Consider the following 25,546-nt stretch of genomic DNA (forward strand, 5'->3'; position numbering starts at 1 on the left):
ATTACCTTGGTTTTGGCGTCAATTTGAGCACCGTTTTTCACTAAAATAGAGGCGACATTTACTTTATCTTCTTGTGCGCATAAATGTAGAGGCGTAAGACCATTCTGTTAAAAATAAATTTTATGAAAAATTTAACATAACATTTAGTTAAAAATAAAATTTTTCCTTTTCTTTTTATTTACCTTTGCTTTGTGATTTGTGTCTGCTTTATGTTCGATAAGAAGGGTTGACATATCAGTATGGCCTTCTTGTGCACTAATATGTAATGGTGTGAAACCAGCCTTTGATTCTGCATTGGCTTTTGCTCCATATTCTAGCAATGTAGTTGCAATATCCATCTATCAAAAACAAACATTTATTTTATTGTCATCATAATTATTATCGCATAATTCAAATCGTATTATCATACCTGATTCTTGCGTGCTGCAATATGTAGAGGTGTATGGCCATTTTTAGCCATAGCATGAGGTGAAGCTCCTTTATCTAGTAAAAGTAATGCCACGTTTTGGTGATCGTAATGAGACGCCACATGAAGAGGCGTTACTCCGTTCTGCAATTAATAAACAAAAATATTTGTAAGAGAATATAAACAAATAATAAACATTTAATTAATTTATATTTTAAATAATTACCTTTCCTTGAGCGTCAACAGGCGCGTTCTTTTGTAGTAATAATCGAGCTACGTTCATGTTGCCGTACTTGGCTGCTAAATGCAAAGGAGTGAATCCTTTTTTGGTCGTTGCGGTAAGCGATGCGCTATTTTCTAATAAAACGGATGCAACCTGTGTGACAGAAACACGTTGTAGGAAATATATCATTGGTTACGCTTGGAAAACAAAAGAGTGTGAAATCTTTTAATGAATGGTTATTGTTTTCTCGGTAATTGGTCAAAGAGATAAAATCAATGATTACAGCGTGTTCCGCGAACATCACTCAACGGTGATACAAAACACGTATTTTCCACCATTACGTTATGCAAATGTTAGTGATCTTACCTCCTCCTGGCCTTCTTTAGCAGCAATATGAAGCGGAGTGTACAAATCCTTCGTTGTAGCATCCACGCCTGCACCATGTTGCAGCAGTAACATCACAATATCAACGTTACCCAAACGGGAAGCGACATGAAGCGGTGTTTGCTCTTCCTGCACACAAACAATTCATATTTATCTTAAATCGTGTTCATTTGATAAATTTATTTTCTGCAATAACTATTCATATTAATTATTATTCTACGATGAAACTAATACTTACTCTTGCTCTGGCGTCGACCTGGGCGCCATTCCTAAGAAGTATCCTAATAATATCAGTTTGGTTTGCCCTGGCAGCTAAGTGTAATGGCGTTTCGCCCCTCACTGTCGGTATGTCGGGGCTAGCTTCGTGTTGCAATAGATAAATCACGATATTCATACATCCCATAAAACTGGCTACATGCAGCGGGGTCAATCCAGACTGAAAAGAATATGCAATATTGTTACATATTTCCGTTTGTGTATATAATATCTTAGTAATATTGCAGTAATATCAATTTAAAAAACGTTTTGTACCTCAGTCGTAGCCTCGATGCTCGCTTTGTGCTTAAGGAGAAGTTCAACCACTTTTATTCTATTCTTCTTACATGCGATATGAAGGGGAGTAAATCCGTTGAGCGCTCGCGCGTTGGGATCGGCGTTTCTATCCAAAAGTAATTTAGCCACTCGTACGTGGCCGCAGTGCGCAGCCACATGCAGCGCAGTCAAATAGTCCACCGTCACTTCGTCTACGGGCGCACGGTGGTATAACAAAATTCTCGCAGCGTCGACGTGATCCCCTTGAGAAGCCATGTGTAACGGCGCAAGGCCGTTCTGTCAACAGAAACCAAGTTAAACTAATCTCGACAAGCGGGAAACGCGTCTCAATCGCGAGAAACATACGACGGGATAAATTTACCTTCGTTTTGGAACCGATAGGTGCACCCTTCTCGATGAGAATGTCAACTACTTCGTGATGGCCGGATCTGGCCGCGCAGTGCAAAGGAGTTAGACCGTCTCTCGTTTTTGCTTCGATGTTTGCTCCCTTGCTCATAAGGAGATTAACCATTTTAATTTTACCCCATTTTGCTGCTACGTGTATTGGTGTGATATTGTGCTGCAATTGCAAAAAGAATATTTAGATATCTGAAACAATCTTTCAATCTTTCTTCTTTTTTCACAAAAATACTGCATACCTTTGCCGCAAAATTAACATCCGCGCCTCTATCGTAAAGCAAGGAAGCGATTCGATCGTTGCCATAATGTGCGGCTATGTGAAGCGGAGTGAAACCGCTTTTCGATGTTATATCGGGATTGTGGTCGTTCTGTAACGAAAAGAAAAATTGAAGAAACTATACATTGTGAACTGATTTCCATTTATTATTATTACTAGTTTATCTAAAATACGAGTTCCGACTGACAAAACGCGTTCCAACTCACTTGTAAAAGTAGGGCAGCTGCCTTGCAGTCGTCTTTCTTAGCGGCGATGTGTAGAGCAGGCAGTCGAACTTTACCGCGGGTGTCGTTTTCTAATAGAACAGCTACTACTTTATCGTGGCCCTGTTGCATAGCCACCGCCAGTGGAGTAAAACCATCCTATGTAAAAAAACAAGATAGATATATTAATAACTTTTAAAAATATATTAAATTTGATGAAATCTGTCGAACGTTTAGCGAGGATGCGAAATTATCAAAAAGTGAAAGGACAATTTGGCTACAAACCTCGGTGGCCAACGTCTGATTCGCGCCCTTGCTGAGAAGGTACTTGACCACAGAATCATGGTTTTCCTGGGCAGCCATGTACAGTGGCGTAAATCCATTTTGCGATTGTGCATTCACAGAAGCACCACGTTGCACTAGCAATTGTACAACCTCCTCTTGTCCAGCTAAAAGAAGACATTGATGACACGTGAATTATTCGACTCTCGTCGAATACTAGTTTCCCGATGCGGGCTACTGGAGAATTCATAAGACTCCAAAAATAAATGTTTATTTAAAATCACTTGCGTCCTTGTCCCGTATGCATTTAATAAGCAACACACGACGCTCGTACGCGCAAGAGATAGGACGAGAAAAAGATGAGAATGTGTCCACTCACCAAGAGAAGCTATATGCAATGCCGTATTTCCCTTTTTGGTAGCGGCGTCTACAATCGCGCCGCGATTTAAAAGTTCTCTCACGATTTCCAAATGACCATCTTTAGCTGCCAGATGTAAAGCGTTTAAGCCATTCTGTAAAATATGTAAAACAAATAGTATCACAAGAGGGCTTGGCGTGACTTGAATAGTAAGTTATTACGTATTATATAAAATTTTAGAAAATAAGAAAAGAATCATAAGCAGATAAACTTACAGCGTTAGAAGCGTTAATATCTACTCCAGATTCCAAATATTCCAAAACTTTCTCGAGTTGTCCAGCACGAGCTGCCCGCAAAAATGAAGTGCTAGGATCGCCCTGAAACAAAAAATGAGAAAATATGTTAGTGTATATCTAAAATCAAAATATTGTCGAAGATTGAAATCGAAGAAAACTTTATATTTCCGATATTCGTATTTTCTATACATATTTATATTTTTCTTTTTATGATATATCGATGAAATTGAAATGCATAGAATATCGCAAAAAATGCGATGCGCGCTGAATATTGGGCTGAATTTATTCAAGATACTCTTGTGCAATTCTCTTTTTCTTTTTCTCTCAAAGCACATTCGATATCGCTGTTAATCAGTTATTTTATTCCCTTTTGTACAACTAACAACCTAAGTAGGACGCAAAATAGCATTTCAGATCGAAATTTGATTCTCGTAAAATTCCACTCTTTTCGCGATTGTATATTTATAAGAGAAAACTTATAAAGCTTGCGTGCCGTAAACACTACAACCTTACGAGATGACGTAGGAAGTGGAATCGCTGCAATAGCTTTATCGCGACTTTGTATAATCTTGGCACGCCGTTGCGATGTGATGTAACTCGTTCATTTGCAGGAATGCAAGGACACGTAGGTGTGGGTTTTATAAGTGAAAATATTCCTAAGAATTATAATTTACCACGATTATCTCATGTATTATATATATATATACAGGATGTCACACTTTAAGAATATTTTCATGAACAAACACACGCTCTTTAAACATGAGAAAATAAACTAAAATTCTTTCGTAATATTTCGCAATATCAGGAGTACTCGAAAGAAATTTGGCAGTCGTTAATTCGACAAACGGAGCTGTGTGGAAAGAAAACAACTCAAAATAAATAATTATTGTAGATAATTGTTGATAATAAATAAAATGTCTTCTTGTTGAATTGCAAATTTTTTATAATTTTTAATAAAAATTTATTTCTGCCTACTGATTTGGGAGCAATTTTACAAGCATCCTTCGTAACATCTCTATTAACTAGCCTCGTTCCGGTCTTCCTCTCAATCACGCTTAATGTAATCGACTAATTCTGGGGAGTAAGGTGGGTCCGTGTCGTCCGGCTTGTTTCAGTTCGCGGGTTAGTAATTAACCGTGGATCTAGAGCGTGGGGCGCCGTGCAGTCTGTAACGGTGACAGAAATCTAACTCTCTCTCTCTCTCTCTGTCTGTTCCCTGTCTGCTCCCACCCTCGGCCGACCCCTCCTTTCCCGACCCCGTGTATTCGATCCCCTATTTAGGATCACCGAGTGGGGTATATATCCGAGCCCCATGTCGCCGCGACCTGTAACTGGTTCTACAGGGTGTCATAGAGCCACCGGATGTGCTTTTCAAGCACGGCTTCTTTGAATAATTTAGAAGTCATCATTTATCGCGCCCTTTCAATCTTCTGTTATACACATTATTTACCTTCATAATTTTATTTTAATTTAAATTCTATTAAAGTAAAGTGCACTTGAAGGTGACTAAAGATTATTATTATTATTAATTATCTTTGTGGAAACTCAATTTGCTAAACATGTTTTATCCAAGTCCTTAATTAATTGAGATATTGTGAAAATTTCAACATTTTTGTTGACGAAACATCAATTTTAAATTGGGCGAATAAAGTCCACAATGAAAAGGACTTCCGGCACAATTGTGCGAATACTCTGTATAAACTGAGATACTGGTCGAACTAGTTTGCACGGGATGAAAGCCAAGTCAAGCTCGAGCCGAGTCAATGGACCCGGGGCGACTGCATGTTCTCTTCAGAGAACAATAAATATCAGCATTGTTAAAATCCTCCATATAATTTGTCGCTTGGTAAATACCCCAGCATCTCTGAAACTGCATCACTGAATACAAATATTTGTGACATAAAGTTGCCACGCAGTCGAGGCCAAAATGCACAACAGAAATGGTTTACTAAAGTTTCGGAGCACAACTTCATAGTATAAATCAGCTCTTATTAATTTTCTGTCAAGGTAATTTTTATATGTATAAATAATTTTAATATTTATAGTTAGAAGTAAAGAGAGAGAGACATTGATTGGGTAAGTTAAAATCAAAAAATAGACACACGCTCTTTGCATTTTTTGCGGTCTTAGTTAACAACAGAAATGTCTTTGTGACCGTTATATAAAATATTGCGTGCTGAAACGATGTAATGTTGTGTGCTGAACGTGGTGGGAGGTGTAACGGTAAAACTACTATAATATACCTCAGCTGTGGGTGGTTTTACCGAGACGCAACGTTTTATCGTCATGCGCTCAAAGCACGACATGACGATAAATCGATAGTCAGTTCCTCGCTACTGTTGCGCTCATACACGACGTTTTCCATCACTTTTTGCCAATATCAAGTGCAATTTACGTGAAAGTAAAAAATTTTTTTTACGATTATAAATACACTACTCCGTCAGGGAATTATTTTAAGCATTGATATTATCTAACAGAGATAAATTTACAGATTAATCACCGGCGAACATGTGCATTTTAAATACTATTTTTTAAATATTACGAGGATGAAAATACGCGCAATTATATATTTTTTACAAAAATTAAATTTGAAGCACTCTCGTTTCTCTATATTCCGTGCTGTATATTAAAAATTTTTTTCCACAAAAAAAGTTAAAAAAATGTCGAATGAAATACATTTCGAACGTATATCAATATCATATTTAAAACCCACGCAAGCAGCGTGGGCGAGAAATTTAATGTCATCCGTTCGCGACAGATGATCTAAGATTTTCGAGAGAGAACAGACACAGAAGTGGTGTCGAGTTGCGTCCATTTAATCTAGAGGATCTCGTTTCACTCTCTACGAGAACGATTTATTCGCAGGTCTTTGATACATCAGACAGAAATTAGAGACGTAAATAGAACTCGCGTCGCAGCGGTCATTATCGAGCCTAATCGCGTTCCGTAAAACTTTTATTTATGGTAGCGTATTCCAGTTACCAAAACGGGCACTCCGTGCAGGCTTTCGCCAGACAGTTGCAAAGCAGTCCCGTCGATCGTACGATCTGACGTGTGTCGCATCGACCTGTCGACGTGACATTTTTTTGAATGGTCAACAAACGCGCGATACCGTACAAATAAACCTTCGCGATGCATTCATATTGCGAGATGTATACAATTGATCCATGAAATACTGTCTCCAAACGATAAATGTGCAATACGTGCACTACCTTGTATGTTTATACGTACTGAAAAATTTTCTGAATCAAAACTTTTATACACGCGTTTATATGGCATGGAAAATAGAAAAGGAATAGTTTCTTCAAGTTTCGGGAAAACTCACAAGTTTTCCCGCATTACATCATCTAATAAATAATGCGATTGTTCAAAGCTAGAAAAATAAAAAGAATATTGAACAAAATATTAAGACATACTTTTCAGAATTTAATTTTACACCGTGGCCACGTCGTTATTCGCAATATTAGCAAAATTGAATGCTTTATTGTTTATCCGAAAAAAAATATTATTTATGAATTCACATATGCATACAATACGAGGCAGTGAACTTATGACACCTGTATACAATGAAGAAAACATGCCACGTTTAATCCGTTCGTTAGTACTCACGCTGCGAACGCTGACGAATTCGTTCATCACGCATGTACTACTATTATTAAGTAGGCAGGTAATCTTCCGTGTTTCACGCGACTACTTCGCACGTATTAAATAATTCAGTAGATCGTCAGTTCACTGACTTCGTCAGATGCTTTCTTCCGCATCCGCTATCTCCATTTCTCTTTTCTCATTTCCTTTCAAAATAAGGAATTCTCGATGTGGGGAAAAAAGTATATTAAAAGCAATGAGGATATTATTGTACAAAAATAAATTATTTTATGAGATAAAAGATCCACGAATAATTTATTTCTAACTATTAGATTTCTTTTTCCATTAATACCGCGCTCATTTCGTTTAATGAAAAAATCTCTCGGAACTACTTTCTATTGAGTGTAAGCAAAAGAAAAAGACAATTTTCATTTGCAATGCGCGTAATGTGAACCGACATACTTTTCCTTAAAAGGTACAAATTACGCGAAAACTTGTACTCGTACAAATACAGCGCGTCGACATTGAGAAATCGAAAGCGGTTAAAGTGTACACTAGTCTCTTTACCGGTGTCCCGATAACTTCGGATAAAGTACTCAGTCAATAAGTAACTGCAAATAAACATTTAGCAAAGTTTATCTCTCGAAACTTTCTTCGAACGAACAATACGCTTGAGACGCTTCTCGCCGTTACGAAAGATTTCTATGAATATGACAATATAGAATGCATTTAAAAACTGTTGTTGCGTGCACGTCGAAAGTATCTAAAGTACTTTAAAGATGCAAACTCTCTCTCTCTCTCTCTCTCTCTCTCTGCATGTTCATTGCACAACGTAGCTGATAACTTTACTCTATAAAATAAGTATCTTTTTTATAGCCTTAGCACATGCAATACACATTTTTATTTCTATTCCTACAATAAAACTATTAAATGTATGATAATTATTATTTAAATATAAGTTTTATATAGATATTTAAGGTAGAAGCCAAAGACTTGACGTTCTATCTTCAATGCTGTAAGTAAATGCTAATTTCTTTTCTGAAAATAAATGTATGTTTTATTGTCTGTCGCGAATGAGACGTTTGAAGTTACGACTTCGCGTATAGACTTTAGCATAAGCGCCGCAGCGATCTTTCGACTGTGGTTTTCTCGACGGTCCAGACTGGAAAACCCGTTGCGGGCAACGGACTGCATGCAAGTGTACTCACTTTACTTGCTGTCTGGGCAGGGACACGCTTTAAGGGCTTCCGGGGCCCCTTAGAAAGCGTGAAAGGAGTTGCTAAACATAGAAACGCAGACCGCGACGATCACCGCGAGAGAAAGAGAGAGAAAGAGAGAGACCGCGTGTACTATCAACTCCCTCAGCAATTTATAACACCCAGTCTCTCATTCGGAAGTTTAAAAAAAAACCAGGCTGCGCCACGCATACATCGGCGTGAATTATTTATAGTCGCGTTTAAAAATTCTCCCTTTCGTTGTGCAACATCGGGCATTCGGGACAGATCGTGAAAGCACCACGGCTTTCGCCTGAAAACGCTACGGAATACGTGCGGTTGCGATGTATTCTAAGCAAAACGAACGTCGCACAATGAACGAATGCACGCAAACCGGCTGAAACGAGGCAGGGCGGGGAATAATTTAACAGGATAACTCGACCTGGGTCGTTAACCGAGCGACGGCGCGTTCGCGCACGCAGGGGCCGCGACAAAGTTTAGAATTTACGCCGGCGACTGACGTTGCACTCCCGATCGTCGTGTCGAGAGCTCGCCTCTTCTGTACCGGAATGCCTTTGACACGGAAGAGCGGAGTACTTCCGGCTCGTCGCAACAATAGCGCCGAGAAAAGATCAGCGTTTCGCCGGATAAGAGCGGCGCGGCTTTTATCGAGCGACTTTGATGCGATGTGAAAGAGTGCATCGGCCGCAATGAGCGTAATGGCTATGCGCCCGCCTGCAATTTCTGGCGGTGCATCAAGCTAACTATAGCCACGCCATGCGCCAAACTAACGAACAGCCACGGCCTTAGAATGTGTTCGAATGCGACCGCGAGTGCCAGTTTCGCTCGTGCGGAACAAAAGCAGAAACTCGCAATCGTCTATCGGGTCTATGCAAGAGAGACAGAGGATCTGAATATTCATCTATTCAAGGGAAGCCCTGAAAAGATTGACGATCGCGGACGCGCGCTTTTAGATAAATTAAATGAGCACATGAGGAAGTTCCCGGACAGCTTGACGTCCGCGTGTGAAATAACGTCGTTCGGTTTCTCCAACAACAATTTCGGAATCGCACTGTCATCGCGCATCGTCGTACGATGGTCAGATGATAGTGCAGCGGCGAGTGCAACGACCTGCTGCACGGGGATCAACGGACCCCGTGCAGGTATCACACACTTTTTCCCTTTCACAAAGCATCCTCGCAAAGCGGACCCGGCGAACGCCACAAAAGCACGTGATTAAAAAACCGTGACTGCATTTAAGCATATAGCAGATCATTAACCTTAGCAGGCAGCCTTTTACTGAAAGATTGCAAGAGATAAAAGAAATAACAATTCCGAGAAATTATATAAGTAATCCTTAAAGAGGATTTTCCAGGAAAGCAAAACACTAGCCGCTATTATAGCAATTTCATGAAAAATAATATTGCATAAAGAATTAAAAAGCTTTTGCTCGCATAATAGATTAATAAAATAATGAAAGAACTTTTTCCAACAAGATTGTCGGTGCCTTTGTCAGGATTAAAAGAATTAAGACATGACGCATGTTTAATTTTTGCTTGCGAATAAACAGTAGGCAATTAAAAAACTCGTCAATATTTATAAAGATAATTCTATTTTAATAACAGCACGGTTTAATCGAAGGCATGCTCGCTTACATAAGTAACGAAGGCTGTTAAGGTCTGCTCCCATGTCAAAAGACATAATCAAAGGAAAAAGGTATCTAGACAAGAGCAACAGCGCTCGCGCAAAGGACAGCAATTATAACTACGACAATGACAAAACGGGGCCGAGTTCATTGACTGACTAAAGATGCTGGCTCGAGCTTGATAGAGGAAGGATAATAAGAAGCGAAAGAAGAGAAGCAACCCGATGGAGGAGGGCAGAGGAAGACGCGAAGAGGAGGAACGCGAAGCATAAGCCTCGAAGCGTAAACCGGCCGTACAACGTGTTCCGATCAATGAAGTAACACGCCGGAGAAATGTCAGCTCGGTTAATACCGTCATAATGGGAAATGCCCTTGTGCGATGATATCTAGATAGAATATTACGTATTTTTTAGATCACGAAGTCTCTGGAATGAATTTATACCTGACGTACGATATACTTCTCCGCCCCTCGGCGTGCCCCCGCTCGTAATTGAAATTCCTACACGACGATCTACCGCATTGCGTAAAGCGAGATGAATGTAAAGATTAAATCCGCGACTCAATTATAAAAGAGCCAATCTCAAATTTTGCAAAAAAAATTTGCAAAATTTTCTATATTTGTACAAACATGGCTCGTGTAAAAAATAAATGAACTCTAGAAACTAATTTGTGTTATTCTAACTATAGTTTCAATTTTTATATGTAAATTTGCCGTTTTAAATGTGTCGAAAAACTATTAACTCGCGTGTTAATTTAAATTTTTAAATTTTCTCGCTCGCATTATCCGAAAACTGCGTTTAATAACCGAGAGAACTTTGCTTCTCGAGTGCGCTCGAGTTTAGTAGTCGCACGATTAAAACTGTGCTCCAATTTCTAGCAAAAGTTATTATTGATAGCGCCAAAATTTTTTCAGAATTTAGCAGTGTGCAATAAAGACTCTTGACGTGTACAAAATTAAATGTTTGAATTTACTCTCCTCATTATGCTCACATATACCTGCAGTACAAAGGAAATTTATTCTACGATGCCACTAATCGCTAGTTGATAAATAAAGAGAAACAAAGTTCGCGATATTAATAATCTCACTTCATTATACCATCACTCGAGGATACGCTTTCGAAATCTAGATGGCAGGCACGAAACTACATAGTGCGAGTAGTTGCTGGAGAGCGGTCAGGCAATTAGTGGTTGCGGTAATAATGCGGGAGTAGCAATATAATAATTTCGACTAAGTGATGTAGACTTAGCCAGCCGCAAACTGCATCAAAAGTAGCGATTTCGCCAAGTCAGTCAACTGCTATCTTGTAAATTGGCGCGTGAAATCAATGATTAATGATCGCATTAGAGCACTACATTAAACATAGCGTATTATAATCGATCTTTAACTTTATTACAATAGAATATCAAGGTACAACGCTTATTGTTAGTCTGCATTAAAATAATTAATTTTCCACGGCAAATATTAAATTTGCGATTAATTTTTTACGAATTTTAAGGATTTTATTCAATGGTACAATGTTCGTATTTTTTGACAACCACGCGAATACAGCGAGTAATTAATTAAAATAACCCGAGTTATGTAAGAAACAAGTTTTTTTAGTACGCACTGCGCCATAAGGTTAATATTGCAAGATCACGAGAGGAATATTTAATTATACAAACGTGACGGCGGTTGTAGAGTATTAGTTATGATCGTAAGAATATAATGAGCACGATTTCTCTTGGCACATAATAGGGACATCCCCCGCGAGCAACGCTCTGGATATTAATGTCTCGACCTATCAACACCGATGATTAATGACAATATACATCGGTCACTGGCCGAGAGATGGAATGAGATTTCAACCAGATCGGCATCTCGATTTATAGTCGTTAAGTGTCAGAAGAGACATAGTTTTCACGCGATATCTCATAGCTTGTATGCGTATTCATATTGCAGTAGATTTAAGGACAGCGTTACGTAAATGGACGCCGAGAATGACGCGATTATTTTCTTATAAAAAATGCAATGTCATTGATTAGTCACAGTATTTCGCAAAAACGTTTTTCATTAACACGCTATTTTAACGTCCGAAAGAGATTCTATCTTCGAAAATCTGGTCATTCAATGTCCCTGATTGCTTCTGTGGAGCGTGAAATCAACTTCCATAGGGAAATATGTAGCGGTGGAAGCTAAAAGTTTAATGCTTGTTGCAGATTCATTTCTAATTTTTCGATTAAAAGAAAGAAACCGACGGAGGAAGTGCCTGGCTGTGATCAATGTTGCTTACGAACTATCGTTCCCCATCGCTAGGAATGTAGCAGCACACATGCGGTCGTGCCGGCGGATCTACGTTTAGCCAAGACCCGTAACACGCACACTGCGTGCTGGACATAACAGTTAAAAATAACGTCAAGGTGCGAAACGTGCGACCAGGCCGGGGTTCCGGCCTGGACGGTCGAAACCTGAATTCCTGAGGGCCTATGAAAGATACTAAAGTATACCCAGTTTAAAGCTATTCTCACATGCAGACGTCGAAAAATATCATCATCTGGCAGGATCAAGTTTTCAAAAATATTTTTATATGTCTTGGCAAGCGAAATTGCTTACATCTGTTAAAAACGAGAAATCAAACTAAAATCCACGAGAAAAACTAAACTGCTTGAATTCTTTTTGTTTTGTCCAACTTCCATTAACATCGCTGCAAAGTGTTACAATTTTTTCTCAAAGCATGTCAAAATAAAATATTCTGTATAAATAATTCAACATTTTTTGAGATATTTGAAATATTTAAAGTTGGAAATAATCATTAATAATTTTCCGTTGCTAAAGTATTTTGTAAAAGTTTTTTTTTGATGATATAGAATTTGATTACTTTTATATATCAGCTAAAAAATTAAGAATTGGCTAAGTTTCGTTCGTGAAGTTACTTTTATGCATCATTATGCAGACTCATCTCTGTCAGCACATTTATAAGGATATCTCCTGGTCCCTTTAAAAAGAAAAACGTAGAAATTCTTCCCCACTTCTAAGCATCCTCGCCAGGTGCAATTAAATTTATCTATCTTCCGCTGGGAATCCTTTAGCAACACTGTTCCCGCGAGTCCTGTGAGCAAGCAAAGCTTCCCACAGGCTGGTTTAACATTTCGACTGCGCGATCGCGTCGTCGATAGAATTTCGCGACACTCATCAACTATGCTAATGACCACTTTACAAGTGCGATGCCAGCTGCTCAACACTTTTTCTAACTGTTTAGAACATATCTTTGCATAAAGTGCGCATATAAAAATACTATTATTATTATACTATATTACTTATAAAAGTAGTATATATAAAAAATATCGTAATAAATAAACAGCAAAATACAGAAAATATGTAACATTTAATAAAAATTCGACATATTCAAAGACACTTGCTATGTAAGAGTTTATGATAATAATACAACACACTGTGATAAACTAATAAAACAATATTTGTTTTCCTATTTAGCATAGCGAATAATAGCACAAATAAGTCGAATAATTAAATACAAATTATTGTTTTAACAATAATTTATATTTCAATCGATATTCAGAGGTCACTTAGTTCACGAGTGATCTATTGGTGACCAGGACAATTTGCACACGTGACCCTTACGATCGCGACATTATATGCGGCCGATAGGAGTGCATACTATCAACGATAATTAAACTTGCAGGCGAGGCCAATCTAGTCCCGTTTTATTTTTCCCCTCTTCCCCTATTCAATGGATCAAAAAGCCCTCGTCTTTATGAGTATTATGCATAAGCTGATCTTATGTAATCGCCACGCGCATTACGGCCGACAAATGACATCACGTCCAGCATTACGAACGTTGAGGTCATCAGGTGTCGGCTCGACCGATCTTACTGGAGATCTTTTTTACGGCAATCTCGTCACGTATGTTCAGGATGACGGCGTATACAGGTAGATTAAGTTTCTCAAAGCAAACGTGCATGGCCTCGGTCTACGTCGAGGCTAAACATTGAAGCGTGGAACGTTATGACTACTCTACTATCTATTCTTGCTGATGACTTTTCTGTCACAATTCCAAAGATAGATCAAATAACTATAAAGACAATGAAAAACATATAAAATGTGAAACTTGTATATTTTGATAAAAAGAAAAGTCTAGAAGTCTGACAGATGAGATGCCAAAAATTTTAGAGGAATAAACAGCAAATCACAATTGCTAAAATGACTACGCTTTACTCGAGCATCAAAATTCTGTATACTCCCTTAAGCAATTTTGGCTGTGGGCCAAATATCAATAGGAATGCGTTAACCGTTCAAGAAAAACAAAGACTGATGCAGAGGAAAGTATGTACTTTAGCGCGGCGGCAGCCATTAATCAACTGCGAGATGATATTCTGATGTCAAACGTACAATCGATAGAAACTTCTGCGACGATACGATTCTTCAAATATTTATTCGATTATGTGAATAAAATTGAGAGAAGAACTCTCAGCAGAAAAGATAAAATATTTCAATCTAAAAACGCATGTAACAAAAATCTCACATTTCATATAAATGATCTTTTGTTTTTGCTGTAAAGCAGAAGCTTTGTACTTTGTACTAGCATGTATATATTCGTAAACGTCGTTGCTATCACGATAAGTATTAACGATGCAGTCTTGCCAGCATGTACAAACTTATAATAGATGCGTGATTTTTATTATTCATAGCTTCTTATAGTTTGCTTTATGATAGCTTATTTATAGAAGCAAACGTTCGAACTTCAAGTAGTAGTAAATACATTTTACTATTCGTATGTCTTCGTAAATGCAAAAAAAAAGATACAAATTTTTCTAACAAAATATCAGTAATAAAATGTTACTGAGAAATTGCTGAAAAAGGGATAGATACTAATTTTGCAAAAAATAGAAGCATCTGTTCCATTTTATTGACATGACATAATGTAACTGTGAACGCGATTGTCACGATTTCATTAACGATAGTAATAACATCGAGAAACTTGGTCAAACAGTTATTCCCTTCTCCCTTCCCTTCTTTTTACTACATATAGCGCATTTGCAATAATCGAATTCAGGACGCGAGTCAACCGGTTGTCCGATCGGTATGTCACCGCGTCCCAATTTTCACTGCGAGCAAGGCGAATGCAATCGTGACTCATCCATATCGTCATTGCAAGTAATACGAATGTCGTGTCATAATGCCCGAAACATCCGAATGGGATGAAGCGACAAACATCCCGTGGATGCGTTCGCGAGAGAATGTTTCCTTCCTTTTCGCAAATGCTATGCGAAAATATTTTCTACTAGTCGAGTTTTACGGAAGTCGCTTTATAACGATCAAGCTTCGAGGTCACTTTAAAGAAAGTAGGACGTTAAAAATTACTTTTCTCTTTCTTTCTCTTTTAAGAACATCATAATTACGTCAACGTTAACGTCCAAATCTACTTGGAGTATTAAGCTCCAGTTTTTATGTCAAACAGAATTAATTTTATACATGTACATTTATTTTAGATATTTCTTTAAATTTGTATTTTATTATGTTGTAATATTTATTTTTCTATGATAAATTATTTACTATGGATTTTTTTAATTTTTATGAGATTCGATATCGCGCTTAATTGCTGAGACAAGAATGCAGTTTGCATCTACACTGTTATTAATAGCTCTTCGAGATGTTAACGAATGATATATCCATATATGGTAGTGTCAAACGGTTGAACCCTGAACTCGTTATACTGTTATATCAGGTTCTCTCTAGATATATAGATAAACTCTAATTGTATCTTGGACGACGTAAGCGTCACATTCTAACGCGCCATTCGTTACGGTAAATTAAGCATGGCGGAAATAGCATCGAAGATGACGAAAACGTGTGAAGTGATTTTAACAAAGTAAAAAACCGCTATTAATATCAATGAGAAATCGCAATTCTTAGTAGTTCGTAATCGTGAGATCATGTGAAATAATAAAAATAAATAAAATTCAAATATTACAATATTTTATAGATCTTTAGCAAGTTTCATATAATTTAAAAGACCAAGTCTTTTTCTTCTCATTTAATATTCGTTAATAGTTGTTATAAAATGTAATCTTTTACTAAATTATCAGAATAAAAGATAAAGAAAAAAATTGTATTATTTCGAGCGGCAGAATTTCTCTGCTCACACATATTCGGCCGTTTCTGACATCCGCGTATATGTCACCCAACGTTATCCAGTAAAGTAATCTTTTCATCGCCGCCAACGCGTCCTTTTTATTGGGGCTTAATTAAATGTGTGCTCGGTATGCCGACGGAGGAAACGAGGGCGGGAGGGCCCCCGACTTCTCTGACTGTGAACGGGGGGCAAATGGAGAGCACAGTTGAAAGGGTCGAGGTCATCGGTTATGGCGTATGCACAGCAGCGTGATCTAAATTTCAGGGCGTCGTCGTAGATACTTCTATCCGGGACACGACGCTTCTTTTTCCGCGTATTACTTCGTCGCGAAAAAATTTATTATTGAGAATTTTCGATTATTGGTCTTAGCATTCGCTGCTATTGTACATTTCGAAGAGGAAGAGCCACAAATAGAAAAAATTACAGTGCGGAGAAAATTACTTTCGTGATTTTTTCATTTAGATAAGATTGCAAATGTTAAATTATCATAAATAAAAATTTATGCAAATTTGTATAGATAATAAGCTCAAAGTATTAAGAAGAAATAGAAGACAATACGAATTTTCTCGAGACAAATTGCGCTTTAGATAAAAATATTTAAGTCAGAATCTTAAAATTTAGTAAGATACCATCGATAAAATACGAACATACCGTAAACTGTCTTTAACAATAGCAATCTAGTAATAGTAATTTCTAGTAGAATTTTTCGTGCAACATACAGCACAAATCTTCTTGTATTTTCATTAAGTAAATTGCTACAAACAGTACGTGTGAACCATGCATGTCCTTGGACGATATGAGGGGGAAATATCGAAACTGGAGACCACGAAGGGAATTAAAGTAATGGAGCACTTCCTGGCGTCCGTAGCATACAGAAAGAAAGAGAGGAAAAAAACGGTAAGCGGAAAAAAAGTGTATAGAAGAGCCGATCACGACAGGGCAGGGCAGGTAGTACAGGTAGATAGCTAAGTAATAGATACACGTAGATGTACATAGGTATATGTGGGACAGGCAAGATGGAGTCTCTCTCGGAGGTACGGGTCGATATGAACGCGGCAGCGCTATTGCAGCAAACCGCCCCCTATTCGTTCCTCCATGGTCTCCGTTCGTTCCTCTTACCTCCTTTACAAGCCTTTTCTTGCATATTTCTTGCACACTATCAATCCCCAGTTGCTCCGCTATCATCGATATCGCTATCCATACAGTTTGCTTATCCGGTTTTTTTTCGAAAAACGTACTTTTGCACAGATGAAAGCGAGACAATTGATAAACCACGAGAAAAAGGCAATTGCAGTTGCATGAAAGTATTCCTATAATTATTTGAGAATCAAAGACATTCTCTAAAAAAAATCATTTCCACAAATATACAATATATAGTATATTTTTTATACATATAAATTAAGATTATGTACGCAATCTATTTTTCCGTATCTTAAATAATGACAATAATAATGCAAAACTGAGAGAATTATTATTGTATTAATTCAGCGTGTTAAATTTTTTGCACCAAAGTCAGTCAAGTCTATTCAATCGTTGCAAAAAATCACTGCAAGGAAGAACGTCAGTAATCCCGGCTCGCGAAAGAGGAAAATAAATACTTTTAATGAATTCTTCACATCATTAGACGTTCGCTGCCTCGTCATCGAGATGACTCGGTGCTATCTCGACAAGTCCAGATATAAAACTCGTTTTACATTAGCAGCTGACTTGGCGGCGTTGTAATACGACGGCGGTTCTCCTTATTGTATCCAGTAACGGTCGGGTTGCGAAAGCGCTCGTTTATCGCGAAGGACCAGCAGCATAAATTAGCGACCCCGTTCATGATATTTTGTACGGACATTTTTCACTCTCTGACCTTTCAATTTCCCCCACGCGGTGACGTAACCACGCCACGTGCGGATCTGCGTGAACGCGTATCAACAAAAATAATCGTGATGCGATCTTGGACTGACGTATAACACGCGAAATTTATTGAATACGCGAGAATTCGTCGGAGCCGATTGATTAATACTTGGCGCGAATAACATTCGCCATATTTTAATATTCTTTTAATTTACATTAATCGTACATAATGACGACTATTAATGTGAATTAAATGGAAGTGATACGTTCTCCATATGCAAAAGACTATAGTTTTGAAGTAAACACAGACGTCATCCATATACATAACACGATAAGCAAAATATCAAGTATTTTAATCGAATCATTCGACCACTTGTCTCTGCAATTACCTGTTTTCAACTAGCAATGGTTTTTACTGGCGTTGCAATTGAGATCAATTAATCCGACATAAAAGTTTGCATCAACGCAGTATTCTGTTCGCTTCCGCAAAATATTTCTCTTTGATTGTAATTACACATAATTTCGGCCAATTGATTGTTTGTCTGCGCGCAACGTCCGTTACCACTTAACAGATAACGTTTCAATTGTATTGAGTCATCTCGATTTTTCTCTTTGCCTTTTAACTTTTTGCATACGTCGAGAAAAAATAATATTTGATAATTTATGTAGAAATGTATTTTTAAATGTCAAAGTATTATAATTTTTTAATTTATATTTTTCGATTTTTTGTGCATATTCGTTGAATAAAATAGCATAATAAAAATATACATATTAATTAACAATTTACAATGAATAATGTAATATTTATGGAAAAGATATTTTAGAAAATATTGCGGAGTCAAGAAATTAAAATACATTTGATTCACTTTTTACCCAACCTAACTAACAAATAAGTAGTTCTCTACTATTCAATTTGAAAAGAGAAATTTTTAACAAGACTTTTACAATCTTTCTCGATAACGCAGCTTTGCTACGAAAAGTATTGGTGAATGATAATGCAATGAGAGAGCAAATAACATTATTATTTCATCACTAGAAACGGATTTAAATCCCTAAGTAGAGAAAAATGGAAATTACACGAGAATGTTTTCCATCTTCGATCGTCCTATTTATTTGCGCTATTATAGACAGTAATTAGTGTGCGGTCTGATAATCTTAGCCAGTTATAAATGCACTAGCAATTGACCTAACCGCCTACTCGATAATCGATGCAGGTTGTTGCACCAACTCGCCAGCCGTACTTTCGCCTACGATATCATTCGACACCTTTGTATTCCTATTGTTAATTAAAAGGGATTCTTGTTTTATGAGACATTGTGTGTTATAATAGACATGACTAAAATCTATTTTTAATTCCGAGCTTTTCGGAATGCCGTAATGAATAATACCTGTGCGGTTTCTCAGTATAAGAAATCAAAGTTTCTCAATAAACAACTACAAGGACGTTTTTCACGCATGCATCATGCAACATTTGCAAAGTAGGTCAATATCGATTATATAGGAAGCCAGCGCAAAGGCGTGTGTTATAAAATGTCACACGAGAATTAGGGCAATAACAAAAAAGCTACGTAGCCTACTCTCTCCGTTGGATGCTTCCTTTATCTAGGTAATTCCTTTGTTCGAACCGGAGTTAATACATGCACTCGAATAATAGAGAACGGATGTCAATTCGTGCAATCGGAATCAGATATATGAATGCGACCGATCGCGTGCCGTTTTATCCGAGATATATAACGAGTTGATAATATTGTAATTGAGTTAGTCAAAAATTCTAAAATGCATTTTCAGTAAGATAAGAAACAAGAACGAAATAAATGTGCAAAAATATATTTGAATTCCCGAAGAAAATTGAACACTAAACGTTGTTTTATTATTTTCTTGCAAAATTTGAAATATATAAATTTGTGATTTCTAGCGCGTCTCCACAATACCATAATAACATATTTTTAATGGTAAGATTAAACTGATGTGCTGTCGTAATCATGAAAAAAAAAAAAAAAACGAAATGACAGTGTCGACATTTTAATTCTCAGAAGTGGCAAGATATACTAAATTATCGTGTGCTTATATTCTTGAGTTTCCTACGAAGAGGCGAGATAAAGGAGGGATAAAATTCTAATATCGTAAGAGTATACCGACTTAACTGCCAGTTTTCCTTTTCAAATAAATTAAAAAACGTTCGACTGGCGCGAACCATTTTCGATCACGAGAACTTGATGGGGCACCCCAGTTCCCAACTCGAAGAAGCGGGAAAAGCGAAAAGGGAGAAAGTATCGGCGAAGCGAAAAGGGCTTCAACCCCTATGTCGGGTTTACACAGCTCGCTACTTATCGCGTGTGTGTTTAAAGAAGTGTGTACCAGCCGAAATGCGCATTCGAATTATTGCGCTTCGACGACTGCTTCGTTAGACAAAACCTTTTGAAGCTCTTTAATCGAGGATCTTTAGTTCGTTGAGAACCCGATTAGGTTTGTAATGCTCAAGTGCGTCGATAAGACATTATATTATATTATTTATTATATTATTAAATGAGTGTAATATAACTTTCTTAAGTCTTATAAATTTTTATTCTGCTAAAAAAAGAGATAAAAAATTTAAACTTATCTCTTAACTTTTTCTTTTTGTAGCAGAAGCTCAAAATTTTATAAATTATAAACATCGTATTTGCTATGTTGCTAAAGAAAGAATTCAATCTAGGTTAAATACATTATACTCTCTCTCTCTCTCTCTCTCTCTCTTAATTCCTGCAACGTGTTAATCATACGTCAGCTATTTATGTCACATGTGTCCTTAATTTGAATTATTAAGATCATCTGAAGTAATTTCTGGATCAAGAATGCTAAATATTCATTCCGTTTAACTCGAAAAAGATTTATGACCGAAGTCAAATTTAGCGCTTAAAGGGTTAAGAGCTTATCTGTTTCTCCGAAGCCGACACGATTGAACAATTAAATCATTGTAGTGAATCATATTTGTTGCTAACGACAAATAACGCTGTCCACCTTCGCTGCTTTTAACGACAATAGCATTTTACGAGAGATTATTAAAGTGGGTCAATCACGACCGCTTCCGACGTTGCACTTGATGCTCAAGTACTTGTCAAGGGCGGGATGCCAAATTTCTACGGAAGCCCTTGTCAGCTCGGAATAAATGTACTCGCTGTAGGATATAGTAGCAATTAACATAATTCATTCTTTAGACTGCCACTTTAAATAGACGATCAAATCACAAGCTCTTTAAAAAAGGCATGAAAAATAAATATGCTGCTATATGATTCTTATTAAAAAATATTACTATTAGGTTCTGCCATAAATTATCTTTTCATGTTATGTTCATTATTCTCATATTATTAATATCTCCAGCACTAATTTTTTTTCTAGAATTAATAATTTTCTGGCGGTTTTTTAATTTCAACGCAAGTTTTTCTCTAATATTCATATTTCTATCATAAAAAATATACGGAAAACAGTTTGTCAAAGTGCCGTAATTCCTCTAGCTATCATCCTATTATATAAATCGCTCTCAGACACGAGATTGCCAGCTGATGTCGTATAAACTCGATGATTTGATGATTCGCGGTGATTTCGAGCTGAGACGCGTTGAAGTAAAATTTCACGGTGGCGCACATTCGCACGCACGTTGCAGACTGTTCATCCAGCGTAAACCGTAAAGCCACCTCGCATTCAAGCTTGAACACGCCATTGCGGCAGCGTACCGGCGCGAAAACGTTTATTTTCAGTCCACCTTTACTACAGCACAAGCGGAAGGGACGCAGCATGTACACGGTGTACATGTGTACACGTCTGCGTTAGTCGGCAATTTCGCAACGCAGTTCTATCCGGCGGAGAATCGTCCAATGGAAAATGACGTGTTTCGTACGAATATATAAAATCGACTGTATAAAAACGGCAGAGTAATCCGCTAATCGATATACGGAAGATCAAAAGTCGTATCAATCGCCATGCTTCACCTGCATTGTTTGTCTGATTCCATCGCGCGAGTTATGCAAATATCATTTTAATAATGCCTCTACCGAGCGCGGAATATTCATGACTGTAAAGCACAGAAATTGAGGGACTCATGAAAACGTTTACTTAACATGTATTTTTGTAAAATGTAAGATGATCCTTCGAGAAAAAATCTCACTTTTTAATCCTGATTCGATTACACATCTTTTGTCGAATCATACAGTTTTTACATTATTTCATTTTTGTGCTAATTAAAAATAAAAATGGAATTTGTGTAACACTACTTATATTTTCCTATTTTATTTAATTTCTATTCTAGAATAAATTAATCAATTCATCTAATTCCGTGGCCTCTTATACGAGCAAGTCTGGTTTTCATTACGCGAACACTTAGAGCACTTGTGGCTAAAATATTTCACAGAAGAGGGATGACACATCGCCGTAAGAAACCGGTGTCAAAACCGTATTGTTGTTAGTAATCAGATGTAACTCGTATACAATGCACATAATTCCTTTCGTCAGTCTGCGAACACGTCAGGACGGGTGACGATGTAATCATCTCTTAAAAGAGCATCACACGCAGAAAACGACGCCGCAGTTGAGAAAAATTGCCGAACCGTAAACCTCCGTAATGCGTCGCGAGTGACCTAGATTTGCGTGATCGCTGCAGCACCACCTTCGTGTCTTTTATCGTGCACGCGGATACCCTGAACAACAGGTACGATACTTCAAATCTAACAAACATGACAAACACGACAAACACGATGTTGTTTTCTAATGCAATTGGACTGATGTCCACAATGGATTCCCCACCAACGCGATCTCAGCTTCAACAAGAATTCTCTCTCGAGTGGATTTTAATTCTGAGAATTAACCGAAGAACGTTACGAATACGGTTTGTAATTTATCGCCCGAAAAGAAATTAATTCGCGAAGAAGTTTATTGTAACATAAATTTGATGCTTCGAAATTTAGGGTTGTGATTTTTGTATGGTCCACCGGTGAGAGATATTCGCGATAAAAGACGACGGCCTTGATTTATATGGGGAGAACACGCAACCTCGCGACCAGCAATCCTTTAGCTTTACCAATGCCGTTGCGTCTCAGTCAATTAATCAATTTGCTATTTAACAACATGATTCAACCGCGAATGTAATTCGACAGAAATGTATTTTTATTTACGACGGAGAAGTGCGCGTATGGATCTCTTTTTCTCTCTCTTCGGGATTGGTTGGTTAACCATGGCCTCGAAATATTGTTCAAGGTTCGTTGGCAAGGACCACGGTGAAATTATGACGTAACCCTGCACGAGTCCAGAACGTATGCATAGAGACACACTTAAGTGCTGGTGTACATTGGACAACGCGCGGCGAACGGATCGTAACACGAGTCAATGGAGTCTTCGCGTGTGTCCTGGTATAACAAACTGCCCGTACAGACTTCACGGAATTTCGATAAGCAATGCAGTTATCGTTGCTATCGTTTATCGCTTAAGAAGCTAAGTCGGCATCTTAATATTGTTTCGCTGTGATAAATAGTACGTTAACTTTAAGATGTAAGAAAGATTGTTACAACTTAGAAATTATCGTTTTTGCGAAATAATAGCATAAAATTAGAACACAATTGCAAGAACTGTAATTTTATCAGAGAAAAATTATTATTATAAAAAATTTATTAAACAAATAGCGTTTCTCACGTTCTGTACTGTTCACAACGGACGCAAATATATTGTTTTAGATATTTCATTCTGTTTATGACAGCGATTCACGGTCTGATTTTTTTGTAGCTGTTTAATTCGGGTAATTTTCTCAGATTCGGCAAGGCGATACGTTTGTTAAATCGTAGCGTCAGCGACGTTCATAGCGTGATGACATCACGACTAGGCAGAATGAAATAATTCGTCACCGAGTTACGCGCGACGGACATGCCATGTCGTTCATTGAGCGACACATTTTTAGTAAGAGAGTAAAGCAATGACTACTTCCGCGCCTGAAGTACTCACTAATTAGGGTAAGAATGTCAATTGGATTTCGCATAGCGCAGTAATGAAAAAATATATACATATGTGCTTGAAAACATCATGTCCATTCAAATTCGTTCGCCATAAAATGGAACAACCTTGAGCAAACAACTTTATAAATTTTTCAAAAGCGTTAACGCGTGCACATAAAGTCACACTGATGAATGTAGGACGAAGAGACGTAAAAAATATCTTATTTTTAATACCCAGATGCTTAAGTGCGCGTGTACTCGTAGCAAAAAATATCTAGCTACAAATATAAAGAAGATGAGGTCACGGACGAGTTGAATCAAAAACTTTTACTATACAGCTAGCACAAGAAATTAGTTGCACAGGTTGAAAGCTGTATCTTTCACTGATTCAGAGTCTCTTCCGACTTACAACCGGTTCCTCATGCTGTCCTTAAGTAAGAAGCTTACCTTGTCAAAACTACCGATTTTCCCTTTCTACTTCTGTACGTTCTACCTCGTTCGAAACTATTGAGATACCTATAATACTCTCTTCTCTTATCGTGAACATGATTAGACATCTTAACGACACGGTGGCTGACGCGAACGGCCCGGGAGAGGCTGTAATTAACGAAGCAGCCCGACGTTCTCTTTCTGGCGGTCTTTCGTCTCGTGCAATTACGCGCGTTCGTTCAACTAGGGCTTTTTTCCTTGATCCTGAAGAGGAAAGGATCTCCGGTACTGTGAACATGGGGCACGTGCGTTTCCTACCTGCTCGAGCTGTTACTTTCGCAGCAGCCTAGAGTAACCGTGACCTTTTAGCCGCAACAATCGACTAGTCGGCCTGCTCGTCTTAATGATTGCTTTGCATGTTAGCGAGCTCGGCGTAACAATCCGTGACAAAGACGGTTGCATTGTCAACGGCTTTTTAAATGCCGAACATCGGATTAATGGAGCCTCGTAAAAACTGAATTATAAACATTAGCAAACGATACTATTTAGAGCAAATTATGAAATATGTGCTGAAATACAATTCTAATACCTAGCTTTTTTAAATATTGCGCAGTTTATTATAAGATAGTTTTAAAAAAACAAGATATCTAAATGCTGCACTTTTAACAATAATTTTGTAAAAAAAATAACAAAAGACGAGATAAAATTATTGCTCAAATTATTTTAAACACTTAAAAGTTATTTAAAAATAACGTAAAATATACAAGGTGTCTTGGACTAATCACATCATTCGTTAATAGTAGATTTCTGAAGTTTCTCACATGGTAAAGATATAAAAAATCAATATGCGACGTGGCTGAGCGCGTGAATTTTTGATAATCTGATCGATCAGCTTTAAACGCTTCGCATTTAAAAATTACTGTAATCACATTTCAATGTAAAGATTTGTGTCTTCAAATGACCTCAGGAATATCTATTAACGATTGATACAGTTGATCTGAAATATCCTGTATATTCAACAATACAGCTTAGATGCTGTATATCATGTTACGGAATATCTACAATGTAAAATAAAACTCTTTAATAAGTATATTGTTTCGCGTAGAATCATCGTAATCGAATAAAATCATCAATACCATCGTTGGAGACACTTTCTTTATTCGCGTAAATAAAACAATGGGTCAATCTTTACCTGGTTGGTATTATTTCGAGGTACTCAGGTACTTGGATAATACAGAAATAAATAAATATCCAGATAGTATTCGCGAAACAATGCTATTACAATTGCTATTGTATTTACGCGTCGCCTTTACTATTCCTTCATTTGCGAAATTGCCGTCGACAAACGTCTCCAAGGAAACTAACT

General features: G+C 37.5%; 1 protein-coding gene across 22 annotated transcripts in view; it reads right to left on the bottom strand.

Moving 5' to 3' along the window:
- LOC105672144 (ankyrin-3) overlaps positions 1-25,546 on the bottom strand; it is an 81,389-nt gene that overhangs the window by 52,285 nt on the left and 3,558 nt on the right. For all 22 annotated transcript variants that reach the window (XR_010889730.1, XR_010889729.1, XR_010889728.1 and 19 more), the window contains exons 3-15: positions 3,360-3,461; positions 3,106-3,238; positions 2,730-2,893; positions 2,448-2,603; positions 2,204-2,332; positions 1,927-2,124; positions 1,545-1,841; positions 1,252-1,449; positions 996-1,142; positions 633-782; positions 410-550; positions 183-338; positions 6-104 (exon numbers count right to left, since the gene is read on the bottom strand). Coding sequence is in view for 13 of the 22 variants with exons in the window: in XM_067353119.1 (XP_067209220.1) it covers positions 6-104; positions 183-338; positions 410-550; positions 633-782; positions 996-1,142; positions 1,252-1,449; positions 1,545-1,841; positions 1,927-2,124; positions 2,204-2,332; positions 2,448-2,603; positions 2,730-2,893; positions 3,106-3,238; positions 3,360-3,461 (2,070 nt within the window). In the remaining 9 variants the exon portion in view is untranslated. The remainder of the gene's footprint in view (positions 1-5; positions 105-182; positions 339-409; positions 551-632; positions 783-995; positions 1,143-1,251; positions 1,450-1,544; positions 1,842-1,926; positions 2,125-2,203; positions 2,333-2,447; positions 2,604-2,729; positions 2,894-3,105; positions 3,239-3,359; positions 3,462-25,546) is intronic.

Source organism: Linepithema humile, chromosome 4 (assembly GCF_040581485.1).
Source record: "Linepithema humile isolate Giens D197 chromosome 4, Lhum_UNIL_v1.0, whole genome shotgun sequence".
Classification (NCBI taxonomy): Eukaryota; Metazoa; Arthropoda; class Insecta; order Hymenoptera; family Formicidae; genus Linepithema; species Linepithema humile.